At 36.3% G+C, this 19,920-nt stretch overlaps 1 protein-coding gene across 6 annotated transcripts in view; it reads right to left on the bottom strand.

Annotated features, from left to right (window-relative positions):
• Positions 1-529: 529 nt before the first annotated feature.
• Positions 530-19,920, bottom strand: part of LOC144440356 (uncharacterized) — a 93,074-nt gene continuing 73,683 nt past the window's right edge. For all 6 annotated transcript variants that reach the window (XM_078129721.1, XM_078129723.1, XM_078129718.1 and 3 more), the window contains 3 exons: positions 9,842-10,259; positions 3,322-3,632; positions 530-2,344 (listed from right to left, as the gene is read on the bottom strand). In XM_078129721.1, the coding sequence (XP_077985847.1) occupies positions 10,084-10,259 (176 nt within the window). In that variant the 3' untranslated portion in view covers positions 530-2,344; positions 3,322-3,632; positions 9,842-10,083. The remainder of the gene's footprint in view (positions 2,345-3,321; positions 3,633-9,841; positions 10,260-19,920) is intronic.

Raw genomic sequence — 19,920 nt, 5'->3', positions numbered from 1 at the left:
CTTAACTAGCAAACATCCAAATTTCTTTTATGAAAAAATAGTCTGTCTGTCTGTCTGTCTGTCTGTCTTAACGTAAACTCTTCTGTTCAACTATTTAGCCATGTCCACATCTATCGCTATCACTGTGTTATCTTAAACATTTTAAATTGTACTGTTAGAACTAAAAATCCATTTACTTCAGTTGGTCAATTCCAAAATAACATAGTTTACTAGTAAGTCCCCCAAAACTCACATTGATTTTGCTAACTAACGACTACTACAATAGTCGATCGATATTTCATTTATCCCCCCCCCCTCCCATTTGAAAAAAAAAAAAGAAATCCACCTAGAATGAATTACTAATGTAAAAGTTACCCATCTTGATTTTTTTGATGTCATTGTTTTCAATTGCTTTAGTGGCTGTAATAACTATATCTTCATATCAATTATTTCAATACAATAGTTAGCTTTTTATGTTAAAGAGAAAGTGCCCCACACCCCAACCCCCTCCCCCCTCCCCTCCAATCACCATTGCAATAAATTGGTTTGGTTACTCAATACTGTTAGATTATTGTCACCGTAAATTACTAAATACGAACTAATCCTATAGATCCCAGTTGGGACATACGGCTGCTAAATAAACAGATACCTAAACAGTTTTTTTTTGGGGGGGGGGATTAAATGAACAAAAAACTATAATCTTCAACAGTAGGAATTAAAACCAATATTATGGCAAACTAACAGAATAATATATATCTCAATTACTACGCTGTGATTTGCATATAGCACCATCACCATGACAACTAGACACGTTTCAAAACTAGCAACTCACACTAAAAAAAAGTGGAAGTAAAATTCTCTGGTACTCTTGCTGCCTCAGGGGGAAATATATTGTTATATTGTTTTCCCTTACAAAACGTCTTTAAAGGATAAAAACTTAGATAAGCAAACTGACTAAACTAGATTTTATAGTAAGTGAATGTAATTTCAAAAAGGTAAATCGAGGAATTTGATTGGCTGTCTACTGTAATTGATTTGTCTCGTTGGTTTACTTCCCATGACATAAAGCTAATCATCATGTATCGATGATTCTGATTGGCTGCAAGTTTTAATAGCAGTATTCATGATGAATGTTTGGTTGAGTTTTTTTGTGGCTTTTTTTTCACCAAATGAAAATATACAGATAAATCTGATTGGTTGTTCATTTCAATTATAGATATCTGATTGGCTTACTCCTCCATGACATACATGTAATTGTAATATTTTTGCCAAATGTATCGATTATTTTGATTGGCTGTGCATTTCATTTGTCGTTTCTGATTACTTTATGCCTCCGTGTGTATCGATGAATCTGATTGGTTGTCCATTTCAATTGCCGTATCTGATTGGTTTAATCCTCTCCATAATATATAAAATGATAGTTTATTTTACTTCATCAATTTTAACGACCAAGTATTTATTATTTGTAGCTAAATTTCTAACGCTTTCAATTTCATGACTCACTCGTTCCACGTGTTGTTACTCCCAAGTAATTTGCATATCTGCTGTCTGAATGGTTGAGAGAAAGAGAGAGAGAAAGACGGACGGACGGGAATATAATTATTATATTTGCTTCGTGGCAGATTTCGCGGATAGAGTAATTTACGTGTATACGTCAGTGAAGTTGGACTAGTAGGCTGGAGTAGATTGAGGGCGCTGTCGCTAATGCTCCAGTGGCTAGTATTTGATAGAGATGAGAGATCTTGATTTTCGAAATTCTGATAGCATTAAGACGTTTCCGTTGTTTCACGACGTGTCCCGAGTTGTTCCGATGAAATATGTATGTAAAATTGAATCCTCTTTTTCATGATTTTTTTTCCTGAAAGGTGTGATTGGCTTGAAAAATAATGTTATCACCTGATCGGATCCTGCTCTCATTTTGTTTTAATGCGGTTCGTTCATTTTTGTATTGTTTTCTACTTTTGGTAGTTTGTTATTTAAAATCTAATTCATCGGCGAGAATGCCATCTCCATATTGAAAAAAAAATGCAATGACAAGCTCATGTTGCTTTCAATAATTCGATAGTTAACATCATTATTAGCTGTAGGGTTTCAGCAAACTGTATAAGGTGTTGTTACACCCACACTAGCCAATCAGAGGCACTGTGTGTTGTTCGCATGCTAGCCAATCAGAAGCACTGTGTATTGTTGTTGTTCGCACACTAGCCAATCAGAAGTACTGTAGTAACCAATACAAATACAGTACTGACATACAATTTCTAAAATACTTGCAATTCAGAGATTGTCACGAAACAGTGGAAGAAGTATTTCATTTTTAAAATGATGGGTCTAAATATATCATTTTTGAAAACCATCTGGTATTTCTCTGCAAGAAATGAAAACAAAAACACCTTGTTATTGTGCAATAACTGTGACGTCATTTAACTTGATGTTTTCTGTGCAATAGCTATGACGTCATTTAACTTGATGCTTTCTGTGCAATATCTGTGACGTCATTTACATGGTCTGTGATAACTTTGGATCTTTATGTAAATATATGTCGTCATCAATTCATGTGTTGATCACGTGATCAATGGTAATCCTGTACATACATACATTCAACGTTCATTCTATTCCCTAGACTGAAGCAGTGCCGCCCTGTTTTTACAATAACACATAGCCAGTACATCTTCAGAATCATACATTCACTATTCAGTCTCGTGTATTCTTTGATAACAAGCAAAAATTCTCTCTCCACCAGTCCTGTATTTATGATAGATTGATTGATCAAGTCCTTCGTTAAAAATAGGATTTTTTTTCCATTTGATCTTATCATTCATAATACATGTATGTACTTTAGAACATATTACGTAAAAGAATAGCACCCAACACGAGGCCTGGTTTCGGACGAAGTTACTGTGATAGAAACAGTATGCACCGAAGTTGACCGAGATGACGTAATTGGTATTGACTGAAGTTGTCCAAATGAGAACGATTTGCCAAAGTTGCCTAAGTGTAAGCAGAATTGGCCAAAATTTTCCAAGTGTATATTATGTTGTCCAAAGTTTTCCAAGTGTAAATGATATTGGCCAAAGTTTTCCAAGTGTACATGATGTTGGCCAAAGTTTTCCAAATATAAAGGATATTGGCCAAAGTTGCCTTAATGTAAGAAGTATTGGCCAAAGTTGCCTTAATGTAAGAAGTATTGGCCAAAGTTGCCTTAATGTAAGAAGTATTGGCCAAAGTTGCCTTAATGTAAGAAGTATTGGCTAAAGTTGCCTAAGTATAAAGGATATTGACTGAGGCCAAGGTTGTAGAGTTATCTCTCTACGAAATTTGTACGGTCTCTGTCGCATACCTTACCTTGTTGTTCAGGAATCAATCTCAAATCAAAACGATGGCCCAATGTTTGTGTTTTCATACGTTTGGCTGTAATGTATCACATCCAACTGACAATTTTTGCCTTGTCTTCAAACACCCTCTCTCGTTCACCAACTTCCAATGCTTGAGACCTTCTGTTGTAGTTCTACAATCTGATCTGCACAATGACGTCATTTTATCACGTCTCAAACCAGTCTGCTCTTGAAAGCGTGACACAAGACGACTGTCACTTTGGTGTTACCTTCAATGTTTTCATCACGTTAACTTTTCAAATTTACGTGAACTGCTTCTGTCTGAAGAATAAGAGAAACATGATATGGAATAATGTGGTTACATAACTGTTAGAGTTGAAAGGCAAGATTGTATAGTTTGACAAGACTTCTGACAATCCAGGGATTGTGTCTTGATACAATTAAACGAGGTATAATTTCACATAATTTCATATAATTTCGATCACTTGCTAATTACGTGATTATGTAATTAAATATTCCCTCTGTGTTTTTCATTCTCAGTCTTTCTTTCACTGTCTGTCTGTCTGTCTGTCTGTCTGTCTGTCTGTCTGTCTGTCTGTCTGTCTGTCTGTCTGTCTGTCTGTCTGTCTGTCTGTCTATCTGTCTATCTCGCTCTGTCTCTCTCTGTCTCGCTCTGTCTCTGTCCCTCTGTCTCTCCCTCTCTCTCTCTCTCTGTCTCTGTCTCTGTCTCTGTCTGTCTGTCTCTCTCTCTCTCTCTCTCTCTCTCTCTCTCTCTCTCTCTCTCTCTCTCTCTCTCTCTCTCTCTCTCTCTCTCTCTCTCTCTCTCCATGGATTCTGAATAATGATTCAAGATTTTACCTAAATTAGTGGCAACAAATGAATAAATAAATAAATACTACAAAGTATCCATGACATGCCGGAAATGGTGTGAATTGACGCTGAGGGTCACTGTCAAAATATTAAGACAAAGCTTATTACACCTGATAATGTGGGGGTAGACACTTGGATTGAGTAGCTATGTATTATGCTTTTTGAGTTGTACACTTCATCGTGATTGATATCAACAAATACGTCCGCCATTTATGAAGCAGAGAGCAATAAAGTAATGCATGTGTATATATCTATTAGTATATTACCTTTAGGTATGGTTCAAAAGAAGTTGATCACACATACGAAGTGTCTGCAGTGTGCCAGAAATGGTTTAGGTTTATATTCTACCACGAAGATCAAGGTCAAAGGGCAAACAGCACTTGTCTCATGATCACACAAAAAACGTGCATATTATATTGATTGAAGGATACATCAAGTCTAGCATCCTGTAATGCCGACATTAATTATTCCCTATTGAGTATCTTCTTTTCTTCGGCTAGGGTCAAACAAACCACAAAGTATCTACTGGTCGTTAGTACCTTGACCTTAAACCGCAAGATGTCACGTGAAAAGATAAATGAAGGAGTGATAAATGACATGACACATGCTGGAATTTAATAATTTGAAAACAATTCGATGTAATAGTTGGCGTGCTGTTCACGCCAGACTTGACACGTGGAGAGAGCCCTCTGGTGGCCACAACCAAAATATCATGCGTGTCAGTGTTGGATTGAACCAAAATATTCAAACTCTGGGACAGAACTAATGAAATGATTATAATCATTGTCTGTAACTGTCTTTCGGTGGTTGGTGTTCATTCATTAAACAAATATACTTATACTTGGTGTCCATGTTGTAAAGTAACTATAGTTACGCTCTCACCAGGCGTTCGTCACTTTAGCATGAAAGTTGTGGTTGTTACAACTAATAATGTAGTAATGATAATTACATTACCAGATAATGTAGCAAAGATTTACCGATAACGTAGAAATCGATATTGTACACAAAACGTATGACATGTCGTTTGGCAACAATATTATGAGGTCTAAAATTAGATGCATTCAGAAACTTTTTAATCATTCTAAGTCACTGAAATTTTTCTCGTAAACACTAAAGTTCTGTAAATGTTAAGTATTTGTCTCAAACTTATTTCCTCTCCCACTAACCAGTACACTATCGGTCCACATCTCAACACCATTTAGCCCAGTCTCTCTAATATATATATATATATGTATCTTTATACTACAGCTAGTACATATTTCCTTATTCTATTTCTGTCTCCCAATCCCCATGCCCTCAAAATCAACCATAATAATACTTACGTTGGAAACCAATTGGAGAGAGAGAGAGAGAGAGAGAGAGAGAGAGAGAGAGAGAGAGAGAGAGAGAGAGAGAGAGAGAGAGAGAGAGAGAGAGAGAGAGAGAGAGAGAGAGAGAGAGAGAGAGAGAGAGAGAGAGAGAGAGAGAGAGAGAGAGAGAGAGAGAGAGAGAGAGAGAGAGAGAGAGACTATGATTCAATGCCAATAGCCATTGAGTGATCTAGTGATAGCGGTAGAAGTACATTGTGTCCTGAAGACGTGTGAATGCTGAATGTTAACAATAGATTATAGTATCGTATTACCGTCTGAGTAAAACTTACAATCATTTTAGAATATCATCTGATATTCATACTTCGACCAAACAGACCAAAATATGTCACTTGGAGACTTGACTGGAATGTTGATGTAGGGAGTGGGTGAGTAATGAGTTGATAGTACGAGCTGTGAAGGTTGAAAGAAAACACACCTATCAGAAATGTCACTGCAGAATTAGAAATCCATCCATGACATGGACTGCAGACGACGCCCAAGAGACATATGTATAAAAATGACTCCTTTGATCATTTTACACCAAAATCTATACTAGCGTAAGTCATTTGTTGTCATGGTTACAATGATTTTGTAGTAAAATTAAACTCATATACGGATGAATGTCAGGACAATTTTGGCGCGCAAATGCCCCCATGAGTATACTATTTCAAGCGAGTCAGCTTTGCATTTTACGCTTCTTTGACCTTGCGATTTCCGCTTTTAAACATAATTTCTTCGCGGACGATAGAATGTTGGGCTTTCAGGCGGCAAAAAGTTCCCGCCCACATTTGAAGTGTTCTTTTGGTTTGATTTTCAAGGCGTTCGTTGACCTCAACCCCCTCACTAAATGCAGTCATTGACCTAAACCCCCCCCCCCCTTGCTTCATCACATCCGTACATCAATCAACATTCAAGATAAAATCTGTCTACGCAAAACGCAGTGTAAACTGACCGCTAAACTTTCATGTACGCCATGCAAGAAATATTCTTGCCAGATAAGTTTTCGTTTCGAAAGTTAACGATATCGCCGAAATGTTATAACACTTCCTATAATCAGTTCTAGCTATATAGGAGGCATAGATAGATAGATAGATAGATAGATAGATAGATAGATAGATAGATAGATAGATAGATAGATAGATAGATAGATAGATAGATAGATAGATAGATAGATAGATAGATAGATAGATAGATATAGATAGATAGATAGATAGATAGATAGATAGATAGATAGAGAGAGAGATCGATAGATAGATAGATAGATAGATAGATAGATAGACAGACAGACAGACAGACAGACAGACAGACAGATAGATAGATAGATAGACAAACATACAGACAGACAGACAGACAGATAGGATAGATAGACAGACAGACAGACAGACAGACAGACAGATAGAATAGATAGATAGACAGGATAGATAGATAGAGATAGATAGATAGATAGATAGATAGATAGATAGATAGATAGATAGATAGATAGATAGATAGATAGATAGATAGATAGATAGATAGATAGATTTATTTCTTTTTGGAATTAAAAAATGCTCTTCCGTGATTTACGTGCAAACATCGTTACGTGCCATAGGGGGCGCTATTACCATACATCGAGTACGTACGTACGTATGTACTGCTCTCCGATTTGTGGAATGTTTTTATGGGAAATATCTAATGATCACTGGATATAGGAATTGTCGTCTTTATAATTAATGTGAAACATTGATCGCCAAGCTGAGTATTTCCAACACATTGGTAGATAATAATATGATTAATGTAAGCAACGGTCGTCACGATACAAGTTTTCGCTGATACTAATAGAAAGCGAAAACACAATGTAATAGTGAAATTCTATTTTTAAAATTTGCAGTTATTTATATCTGTATTACTATGTCTGAGAGAGAGAGAGAGAGACAGACAGACAGACAGACAGACAGACAGACATACAGACAGACAGACAGACAGACAGACAGACAGACAGACAGACAGACAGACAGACAGACAGACAGACAGACAGACAGACAGACAGACAGCGGGTGCATTTAAAATGAGAGTTTTGTTAATAAATTTAATACTAAAGAGTATTTTAATGACAAAGAACGAAGTACAAACTGTAAGGGTACATGGTGATAATTTGAAGAATGGCAACAACACAGACAGTGATAGGCTGGGAAGAATAACAGCTCTATAGGAAAGAACTGAATGAGTTGGAGTGTAGATGGAAGGAATATTGTTCCAGATTGAAGAAGTGTAAGGGAAGGATCGCATCGCTGTCTAAACGTCTTAGTTATATATAGTATTTACAGCATCAATGTATCTGAAGAGGATCGTAGTTGTCTAGGGGGAGCATACAACTGGGGATCGTAGTTGTGTCTAGGGGGAGCATACAGATGAAGGCGTGAAAGATATTGAGGACCAGTCGCCTCCGTCGCGTAGAGAGAAGAAATTTGGTATTGTATATGAGAGCTAGCTAATTGGCAGCTACTGCAACGTGATTGGACGTGGCATGACTTTGTGGCTCTGGCATACAAGGCGTGCAGCTGCATTCTGGAGGCGATGTCTGTTGTTAATTGCATGCTTGGGACAAACAGAAAAAAGACTTAGTGTATTGCAGTAGATAGTCCAATCGGCTATATATTGTATAAGAAAATGGTGTATTGAAGAGATCTTGAGTGGAGGCGGATATATGATGCCTTGCAAACATTCTGAATATGCTCTGCCATGTTCACAATGCAGTAGAAAGTAACCCAAAAGTTCTTTACATTAGGGAAAATTTATACATCCTAATTTTGTGATGTGAGTGAGGAGAGACTTTTTTCACAACCTGTGCTGGTGATATGACTAAGTGTAGCTTCAGGTTTACTGTTATTTAATTCAAATTGGAGTTTTTCAAAAGCTTCACTCAGTCCAACTACAATTTTGAGCCAACTCGGAGATGTGGATTTGAGAAAATGTAAAATTGGGTTTGGTAGAAGAAATACTAATTCAGTTCTTTTTTATTTTTGATTAGGTAAAACTTTACCAACGTACCTTTCCACCTCATACACTGTGACAGGAGGTCTTTTTCAGGGTAGAGTAGTAAGTCTAACTTCAAAAGCTGGCAGTGGACTGGAGTTTGTTATCCATGCATGTTTTAAAAATGAGAGATACAGTTTTACATAGTTTCAATTGCGTGTGGAATTTGATCGATTTTTGCGCTTCGATACAATTGACTGTCATCAGCGACAATATGAACTCACGAATCAAAAAGAGGCTGGGTGTACATGACAGACACCTAGGTCTAAGTAGGAAACCATGAGGAACATCCAAGATTAGCTTGAGAATAGACGAAGACAACGTTAACTCGTTAACGGTGATAGTTTGAGTTCTGTTGTAATGTAAAACAGGACAGGGCAAAATCTGTGATACCATAAAGTGTGTTCGAGTCGATGGAGTAAGATATTATATTATCTATGGTAACACATGTTGCAGATACGCCAAAGGAGATATACAATACTGATTTTAACCTTGTTCAAGGACACAAAAAAGGTCGCTGTTTCCGTGCTATGGGACGGTCTGTATGCTGATTGAAGGCTAGGGGTGTAACGGATTCATTGAAGTGACGAACTATTCGATTCATGATCTTAGAGAGAATACCTAGATTTGCAACAGAGTGGCATATTAAGTCAGTAGAATTGGAGCAAGTCGTGAGAAATCTTACGAGTGCAGTCTTGACGAGTGTGAATAAACCAGAGGAGAGCGAGTTATTAGTTAAGGAAGGTCTTAAGGTTTCCAGACGATCGACTAATAATAAGTAAGTTGAAAATGTACATCAGCCGCACATCAGACGAGTAGAACGAATTCCTCCTTTAGAGAGATCAAATTGGATGATCGCGTTCATTCAATTCCACAGCTCCTCGGTTATGTCAGCGTCAGTTATACAGCACTTTACCGCCATAATAGATGAATACTTGACTTGTGACTAATTCAGTTATTACATGTAAAAAAACCCACAATATTCTTGATTTACCTTGAAAATAGGTTGGAGGTTTTTATATATATATATATAACTCGGTGAGTATCAATCTGCTAAGACAGTGCTCTATACCGCAGTGGCAGAGCGTAATAGTTTTGTATATATATAAATATATATATATATATATATATATATATATATATATATATATATATATATATATATATATATATATATATATATATATATATATATATATATAACATACCTGTTACAATATTCGAGCTGTCTATATACACCCAGTGTAGTGACGCTTAACTATAGACTAGTCGTTGAATTCAGTAGACATATTACTGTACCTGGTGCTGTCTTCGAGGCATCATAGTTAGAGTTTATGTCAGGACCTCATAGTCTTGTAGTTTGGACTTCAGTGTCATATCGTTGTTGTAGAAGAAAAAATAGTAGAGCTACAGTAACTGTCATCCTCACTGTATACAACGTTTGTATGTTCGAAGTCACTCTTCGTATTTGACAGGACAGTTTTCAACTTCAACCGGGGTATCACTTCTACTTCGTCGAGTTTCGAAGACCGATGTCATTTTTACTGTGAAAGAAGCTTGGAAGCCCGGAATAACTCATAGGGTAAGGCCTCTGCAAGAGACAGTTTTCGCAGTCCAATGTAGTCTTCGCCGACGACAGTGTTTTGTAGATATCTATAGTCACCACAGTAGACGAAGTTTTGAGTGTGATGGCAATAGTACACATCTATAAATAACTCTGAAAGAATTGAAAGAAAGAAATGAAAAATAAAATAATCTTAACAGGTTTCTTTAAACGCACATGGAAATTGAAAAACTAAATCATAACCTTCGATGGATGCGTTTACGGCAAATCAAAAATCGAAGCCATGTTTTACTGATATTTTACTGATGCATTTAGATTCCGTTTTTCAACAGATTAAAAAATATGGCTTTAACGACACAAAAGACAGGACACAATTAGTGACGTATGGGAAGAAGTTTGTCATTTAAAACTGTTTACCAGTGTTTTCTTTGCCAACAAATACAATTCGGTACTGTATTCCCCTGTCTTCTAACTTTAGAAATGTTGTAGTTACGTGATGTGAACTTTTTTACGATCCACTCTTTTGCCAGAAGTGACACCTAGTATTAGACATTTTGGCGATTCATTTATTTATCCGTTTCATTTTAGCCGCGATAATCTCTTTTCATTTCCTAGACATGATCAATAATTTGACCCTTCTGTTTCAACGAGAAACAAAAACGTAGGACGAACTGCGAAATATATGGATTACAGTTGTCCGCTCACTAAAGGTCGGGGAATTCAAAATATGATATACACCCATATTGTACGTTTGTATGTCGGATGCGCTCGCACTTCAACCAAACAATGTCATTCCACCGTTTAAAATTGACGTATTTAATATCTAATATGTTTACAAACGCAAATCAAAAATGCAAGTCGCAATCCTGTGTTGAATCACAGACAAGTATGCATGTATGTATGTATGTATGTATGTATGTATGTATGTATGTATGTATGTATGTATGTATGTGTGTGTGTGTGTATGTATGTATGTGTGTGTGTGTGTGTATGTATGTATGTATGTATGTCTGTATGTATGTATGTATGTATGTATGTATGTATGTATGTATGTATGTATGTATGTATGTATGTGTGTGTGTGTGTGTATGTATGTATGTATGTATGTATGTCTGTATGTATGTATGTATGTATGTGTGTGTGTGTGTGTATGTATGTATGTATGTCTGTATGTATGTATGTATGTATGTATGTATGTATGTATGTGTGTGTGTGTGTATGTATGTATGTATGTATGTATGTCTGTATGTATGTATGTATGTATGTATGTATGTATGTATGTATGTATGTATGTATGTATGTATGTACATGTGTGTATGTATGTGTGTATGTGTGTATGTATGTATGTATGTATGTATGTATGTATGTATGTATGTATGTATGTATGTATGTGTGTGTGTGTGTGTATGTATGTATGTATGTATGTATGTATGTATGTATGTATGTATGTATGTATGTATGTATGTTTTTGTGTTTTTGATAATCTCTGCATTTAATTATTTTTATTTATTTATTTGTTTATTTATTTTAATATCAGATTATACCAATGCTTATTTTGTCCACCAATCCTTAATAATACTTTTAAAAATGATAGTAATTTTGGCGATCTTTGTCCGATTCGTATTTTAAGTTGACGAAAAAGTAATGTAAACAAGTTGTTAGACTTTACATTTCGGAACATAGTCAATATAGTGGCGTAAACGTTTTATCACAACATAACATAACATGCTGGCTTGCTTTGGCCTAATAAAAAAGGTAGTTTGGTTCCGGTTACCCAACCCACCTTGTTTTTCACGCCGACCCTAAACTTTTTTTTACTTATTCGAGAAAATCGCGAAAATTGTGAAGTCTCGACATCAACTTAAAAGACAATATAAAACTGTTCTTCCAATCTGTAATGGCTGTACATCTGATGGGAAGAAACCAATAGCACAGAGACCATATGGAAAACAATGAAAACATAAACTGCTTGAACTACATACACTCAGATATTAAAAATCTACCTACCCCACCTATTATAAAATTGAATAGTCGGAACCACACATTTTTGTTACGTCTTATATGTTTGTTTTTCAAAGTTACTGTATACAGGGCCATCATTATCCTTACCGATCTCAAGAAAGTATAGGCAAGATATTAGAGATGGTGCGAATCAAAACTAAATCAAAGGAATAGAAAGCTAAGGGCGAGATGACTAGTTAAATGTAGGATAAAAAACTACATTTCCAAGTTATGCCTCAGATCTTGGGCCTCCACCACCACCGCCACCACCACCATCACCACCCCCCCCCCCCCACACACACACACAGTGTTAAATTTCACATCCCAAACATTAGTCAGATCCTATCCGTAATTATTGATTAATATTGATCTCAAGTCACTCTGCGACTGGACTTTCCATTCTTTGAACTGGAGTTCATTTCCCTTTAGACAGTTGGGTATTCCTATAGGTACGGATAACTATACGTAAACTTCAATTAGGTTTTCACCTGTACCGTTACCGGTAGTCTTCAACGGAAGCAACACTTCCGGTGTTTCATTACACTGATTGTATCGTTTGACACACGGGTGCAAATGTAATGAACGGAAAGATGTTCGTTTGAAGAGTTTCGGTTGAACCTTTTCATCTCGTTCTACCGCAGACACAAACGTGATGGGAAATGTAAAGGTGGTTTTTTTGGTTGATATCATCACCTTTGGAACCATCTTTCGAATTCATGTCTAATAATTATTTCTTTTAAATGTGTCTACAAATACAGTTTAAGTACGCCAAAATGATGTACACAAACACAAAAGTATTGGGCCATGAAATCTAGGCGGAAAATATACAGTGTTCAATAGGACATAGGTCAAAGCCTCACTATTGATTATAGTCAAATAACTGTCTGGAAAGTGGTAAATAATCAGGCAGCATTGTATATTTAATTTACCACCACACTATAATGACTCCATAACTGATCTAATGATGCGATAAACTTGATCACTACTTCCATATGCATATTGAGAAAAGTTTTTGATTAGACTCATTCTCATCCGTCGTTCATACAGTTCCACAGCTCCTCGGTTATGTCATCGTCAGTTATACAGCACTTTACCGCCATAATAGATGAATACTTGACTTGTGACTAATTCAGTTATTACATGTAAAAAAAAAATATTCTTGATTTACCTTGAAAATATGTTAGAGTTTTTTTTTTTTGAGAAAGTTACAGAAAGCTTTTTATTTCCAAAGCGAATGCACTATGTTAAAGCTTATTCAGTAGGAATACGTGTCGTCACGTGCACATCATAATATCGGTGGTTTATTTTGCTCAGTGCACAAGACCATAAGAATTAAGTACTATATATAAGTTACAACTTCATAATGTTAACTATTAATTACAACTATTTTATTTTTAAAAAACCATACTTCCATTTATCTTCGAATTGTTAAAAGTCTGAAAAATATTATTGATAACTTTGATTGTCAGATGTTCGTTCAGCCAAGGAAAATACTTGTGACCTAAGGGGCTTTGTCACTACGAGTCTAGTGACAACTCTTGGGTCACAAGTATTTTCCGGCTGAATTAAGAAAAACATTGGAGAATAACATAGTTATACCAGTGTCAGTAATATCAAGGAAAATTCGGGGAAAGTAATGGCAATTTTGAGCGTTTTGACTCATATTTCAAACACAGCAGAACCAGTGACGTAGACACGCGTTACGTTGTCGTGACACAGACACGTGTTGCCGTGATATGATGACGTAGAACGATCAGTGTATATTAAATTAAAGATGGCGGTAGTGAATTCGCACTTCATCGGCGAACTTGAGATTTTGTGAAGGATTAATTGGTCCAGATCAGTTTTGATTCATCTTTCTGCAAAGAAAGGTCATGGTATTGACCATTTACAATCCACCATTGTATTTAGAAATTAATACAAACACTCATCGGCATAATAGTACGAACTTGATGTCAGGTCACAGGTCAAAGACCACTTCGTCAGCATAATCAGTTGAGAATACTCCGGGAAAATACCATGCATAAACAACGGACTTTATTTTTACCACCAACAAGAAGAGGACATTCTTGCATCCTGACAGTGTTGCAATGGTGTGATTTAATTATACCAATCGTCTTTTCAGTGATAAATGCTGAATGTATACAAAATGAGACGATTTTCTGTTTGAACGTACCTCCATCTATTGTTTTTTTTCAAGAGCAACATGCACAATACTGTCCTGATGAGGGTCAGATCAATCTGGTCATAGATCTTGGAGAGGGAATCCGGGAACCCTCCAAGATATATGCCCTGGCCAATTAATGGCAGAACGTTTTATCTAGGGAACGCCACCTATATAAGGCATTGCTTTTATTCCCGCCATGAATCACGCCCTCTTGCGGACCGTGTTCTATCGTTGTCGTAAATCGCTATCCGTATTACGGCAACGTTGCCTCACTTCACTTACTCCGTTGCGTCAAAAGAAAGTTACCATAGTATGCACTGGCTTGTGAGAATAGAAAATGGCCTTTCCTTCAAAGTTGCCTAACCCAAACTCTGATTGAAGTTGGTAATGAATGTCAGTGTTAGAGGGAAATGCCACGACAGGAAATGAAGGCATTTTCGTTAAGGGTGCAGTGGCCCATTTTTTTCTGTTTCTCATTACCTGACCAACCCAAATTTCCAGTTCCGAGATCAAAATAAAAAAAAAAATTCGCCCGCCCTCTCTAGCAAGAATAAGCAAGAGTTTTAACTCGTCGACTTCGTCTCCAGTCAGGGTGGCGGCGGCGGCGACACTTGACGGAAATTATTCAAAGGGGGGAGGGGGGATAAGATCGTTAACATGTCAAATGTGTAGAGAAGCTGGGAAAGGACTTGTGAAAAAGACTACTTATTACATGGTGAGTGAGAATGAGGCAAAAAATAATTAATAAGGTTGTTATAGTAAAGCTGGTTTATTAAAACCAACAAAAGAACAAGTTAAAATTGATTTAGAAAAACAAAACAAAACAGATTTTCAAACCATTATTTGATTACATGGCACCTTGTAGATATTTTCAGAGAGGAAAACAGAAAAAAAGTAAACAATAAACAAACAAAGATATTTTGTAAACAAAGAAATTAAACAGAAAACAACTCTTTGTAAACAAATATGGCCAATTCCAAGCCCCTGTGGTTTATCCATAGACAGCGTATGAATTTCCCTCCACTGTCTATGGTTTATCGGAACAATTATTTTCTTTCATTAAAGTCAAGTCTTACATACATTCTACTAGTAATAGGTACCATCCAGAAGCCAGCCATATATCATATTTGTAATCATTAATCTAACAGACAGTATAGACCAGATGTTACTATTGACGTATACATATATGTTCACTTCCGTCATGTTTCCATTCCCAATCATAATATCGGGATATCCGTATGAATGTTGAGAGTGAACAAAGAATTCCTACCTAGTATGATATCAATGGATGTATAAAGTGATGCGATAAGATTGCTTATAGTTGTGGTAATACCTAATCTGGGATGATTTGTAGGGTAGCCCTCCTACAAGGGTCTGGGTAACCAAGACTAAATTATTTGTAGATAGTAGACGTGGTAATACCTAATAAGGGGGTGATTGGAAGGATGGCCTTCCTGTAAGGCTCTGTGTATCCAAGACTAAATTTGTAGTTTTAGTAATACCTAATATGTGGTGACTGGAAGAAGAGTTCTGCAACGGTCTGGGTAACCAATACTAGATTATGTCTGGGTAAAAAGGACTTGGTCATTTATGGTTATAGATAGTCAACGTTAGTGATTTATTAGAATTTATGAATGGATATTTCACACGGTGTACCATTCAAGATGGCAATTTACTTACTGTAGAAGTAGCCGTGTTGTTATTAATTTATATATGCTAATTATTCATAAATTAAATTTGGATATGTTTGCTAGGTAAGATTACGCCAATAGATAGATAGAAAGATGGACATACACACAGACAGGGTTCGCACGGTCCTGGAAAACCCTGGAAAACCCTGGAATTTCAAACCCTCCCTGGAAACCCCTGGAAAACCCTGGAAAAATGCGCCCTACCCCTGGAAAACCCTGGAAAATGATCATGTTCAATCGATCGATTAATATTGATGATCGTCATGTCCGTGCTCGAGCCACCCATTCATATGATTCTGAATCTCGTAAATGTGAAATCGCGAAAATATTTTCAAAGTCTTTCGCCACGCTGGGTGATGAATCAAAATTCACGCCGATTGAACCCAGACAGTCAAGTGATCGTTCCACGAGACACTTTGCCCCACAGACCGCGTGCGTATTAGTTGAATGGGCGCCGCAGTGTTTCTTTCGATCTTGCATATATTGCTACTCCGTACATCTCCCAGTCGTCATTTCAGGGACATGATATTGTAACAGTCCCGACCGGGGTAACATGTACAGTGGGTCTGTTAACAAGATTATCGTAAAACTGTAGCGAGTATCAAAGGATCATCAACCTCGATTAGAAATTGTTACAATTTCGGCGCACGAGTCGACTGATACTACAAGCTAGGGCTAGGGCCTAGGGAAGTGCAGTTGAATTTCCGGGTTGTGGAAGTACGGTTGTGACTTTTATTTCGTCGATAATTGGGTATTTGTGTTACATATTCTAAAAGAATAAACTACTGTTTTATGTTGTCGGTACAGTAACATTCGTCAATGGTCAAGTTGAGTTGAGAAATCACGATGTTCCGCAACTCGTGGCATCCGTATATAAACATCGTGACGCAAGCGATGAATGTATTCAGTTATTCATAGCTCGAAATTTCGTTACGTAAATGACGTTTTTATTCAAAATTTTGAAGAAAAAAATTATTTTAGGTGGCTTATAAATCTAGTAACATCAAACCAAACAATAACGAGGGCAAAATTTAGTTTTTAATTTATTTTTCTGGATATGTCTGAATTAGACTGACGAATGTTGCGACTCAATCTTACACGATCAATGCACCAGCTTGACGAAACGGCTACTTTGGGGGTAGGACAGAGGTTTCTCTGTTAATCTTAGCGTGTAAACGTGGTTTTGAAACCAATGTCTTGCATAGTGTCGATTGTCTTTAAAATGTTTTGTGACATATGGGAACTGTTGTTGATTTTTCTCTTCCATATCAGACAATTAGATGTCATTCAAAAAATATACTTTAGTGTCAACACCCCTGGAAAATGGCCAAAATCAATATGAATACCCCTGGAAAACTGACGAAAAACCCCTGGAAAGTCCTGGAATTTTGTTTTGCTTTAAGTGTACGAACCCTGACAGATATGTATGTATGTATGTATGTATGTATGTATGTATGTATGTATGTATGTATGTATGTATGTATGTATGTATGTATGTATGTATGTATGTATGCATATGTATATGTATATATATGTATATATATATATATATATATGTATTAGTATATATATATACATATATATATATATATATATATATATATATATATATATATATATATACATATATATGGGTGGGAGGGTGAGTGGATAGAAGAATGGATCGATGGATGGATGGATGGACGAAGGGATGGATGGATGGATGGATGGATGGATGGATGAAGACATGGGCGGACGGACATACAGATGGATGGGTAGGTGGGCGGGTGGGTGGATGGATGAATATATATATATTGACAGAAAGAACAGGTATGTAGGTAGGTAGGCAGGCAGGTAGGTATGCAGACAGACAGGTAGGCAGGTAGGCAGATAGATAGATAGATAGATAGATAGACAGATAGATAGATAGATAGATAGATAGATAGATAGATAGATAGATAGATAGATAGATAGATAGATAGATAAATGGATAGATGTGTAGGTAGGTAGCTAGGCGAGCAGACAGATGTAGGACAGTGATAAAGTGAGTGAGACAGACAGATACACAGGCAGACAGACAGACAGACAGACAGACAGACAGACAGACAGACAGACAGACAGAGACAGACAGTGTTTGTAACATATGAATCTGTGTGAAGAACTGTACCATGAAGCAGACGACATTTTTCAGATCTGATTGTGTGAATCATTCTAAAACTTAAAAATGATAGCTGACTTTGAGGCCTGTATCATATATATTCTACATTTTACTTTCAAATTGAGATCATTATATTTTTGAACGATGGTTTCGATATATTTATCGCTATGAATCAACTACATAATATGACGTAATGATATGTGTGTCACTGAGAAGAGAGCTGTAAGTTCCTGTCGAGATTAATGTAGTTTAGACTAAAGGGTATTATCCAAATCTGAAGGATGTATATGGGCATGCTATTTCTGTTTCATGCAAGGGATTTTATATCATGCACGCTATTCTGCATTACTGATGCATTTTCAATCACCACGGTAACACAAAAGGTCAATAGTATCGCATTTACGCAACGAATCCCTGACAGAAATTTGGGTCTTCCAGGACATAATGTTCGTGATTATTTTTGGAAGAATATCACATCAGCATCATATATGTATATAAGGTTCTCTGAACAATGATTGACAATGATGTGGGCTTCACATATAACAGTAAAATGGTTGCTATACCACTATGCATACTTCCTTCCTCAAAATTATTTAAGGGGTTTTCTTTATATTTGCTGAATAATACATGTGACCATATACATTTGTGTCAATTCCTACCTATATGATACCTTATACATTGGTTTACTTGGCTCTGATGATGCATACAATAGGGAATTGAGATTAAGCTAAGTTGTTGAATATCCAATGTGTACTTAGAGGAATGAGCAAAATTTACGACAATGGGAAGGGGGCTGAGAAGTTATTGGGCCATCAAAATTCTGATAGTCTGAAAGGGAGGGAAATTTGAAATGTTTTGCTCTTTATTTGTGATTTCTTGAAACCAAATTAAACTTCAGGAGAAGTAATTTACAGACAATACATCCAAAAAATATCTTTCAGCTTTGCCACAACAAAATACACTATATAGCCAGATAATATGTACTGCATAGTATAATTACCTAAATTCTGGTATTTCAATACCATATTCAAGTGTTATAATACTTTTAAATTATGTCTATAGTTTGATATGTTATGCCTCTAAATAATTTTATATCCCCACTGTAGTGTAGGTGACAGAGAGGGTGGCTAAATAATTTTGAAGTTTCATTTGATGGGAGAGAAGCTACAATTTGTTTAACCGTATTAATTGTGTACATTTATTTCCTAACTGTAGAACTGATGGAAATCGATTGTCATATCTGACATATTGCTAGAGATAAAACCAAAATGACGGAATAAGTACTATGTAATCTCAACTTCACATGTTTTGCCATCATTATATGTGGTTTGCATTGTTTTTACATTCTTATCCAACATTGTAAAAAAAAAATTAAAAATTGACCTACATACCCAATGTGATAGGCTAGGTTGCCCGTTGAACAGTTTCTTTATTTTTTCTAACCTAAGCAATAAACTATCCCTGGGGGTGGTATACTCCATTTTGTGACAAGGCGTGAACGTCAGCAAATGTTGAAATGCGTATATATAATCACCTGGTCTATAAACAAAGTGGCCTACCATCCCCAATGGTGGTTTATTGTTATCATGTTATACCGGTATATTGAAATTCCCAACGAATGTTTTTTTTAAAAACGGGAAAAGCAAACTGGAGTTGAAATGGTAAAGAAAGTGTTAGTTTCGATCGGCCCCGGAATCTGAACATTTGTTGACTTTGTTATTATAATGATTCGGCCGATATCACGATATGAAGTCAGAGAACAACGTCACGTAACTTATATTTGAAACGATAAATCTATTGCCACTGTAATAGTGCAGA

This window comes from Glandiceps talaboti, chromosome 9 (genome assembly GCF_964340395.1).
Source record: "Glandiceps talaboti chromosome 9, keGlaTala1.1, whole genome shotgun sequence".
NCBI classification, from domain to species: Eukaryota; Metazoa; Hemichordata; class Enteropneusta; family Spengelidae; genus Glandiceps; species Glandiceps talaboti.
This window is presented reverse-complemented; position numbering and strand designations above follow the sequence as displayed.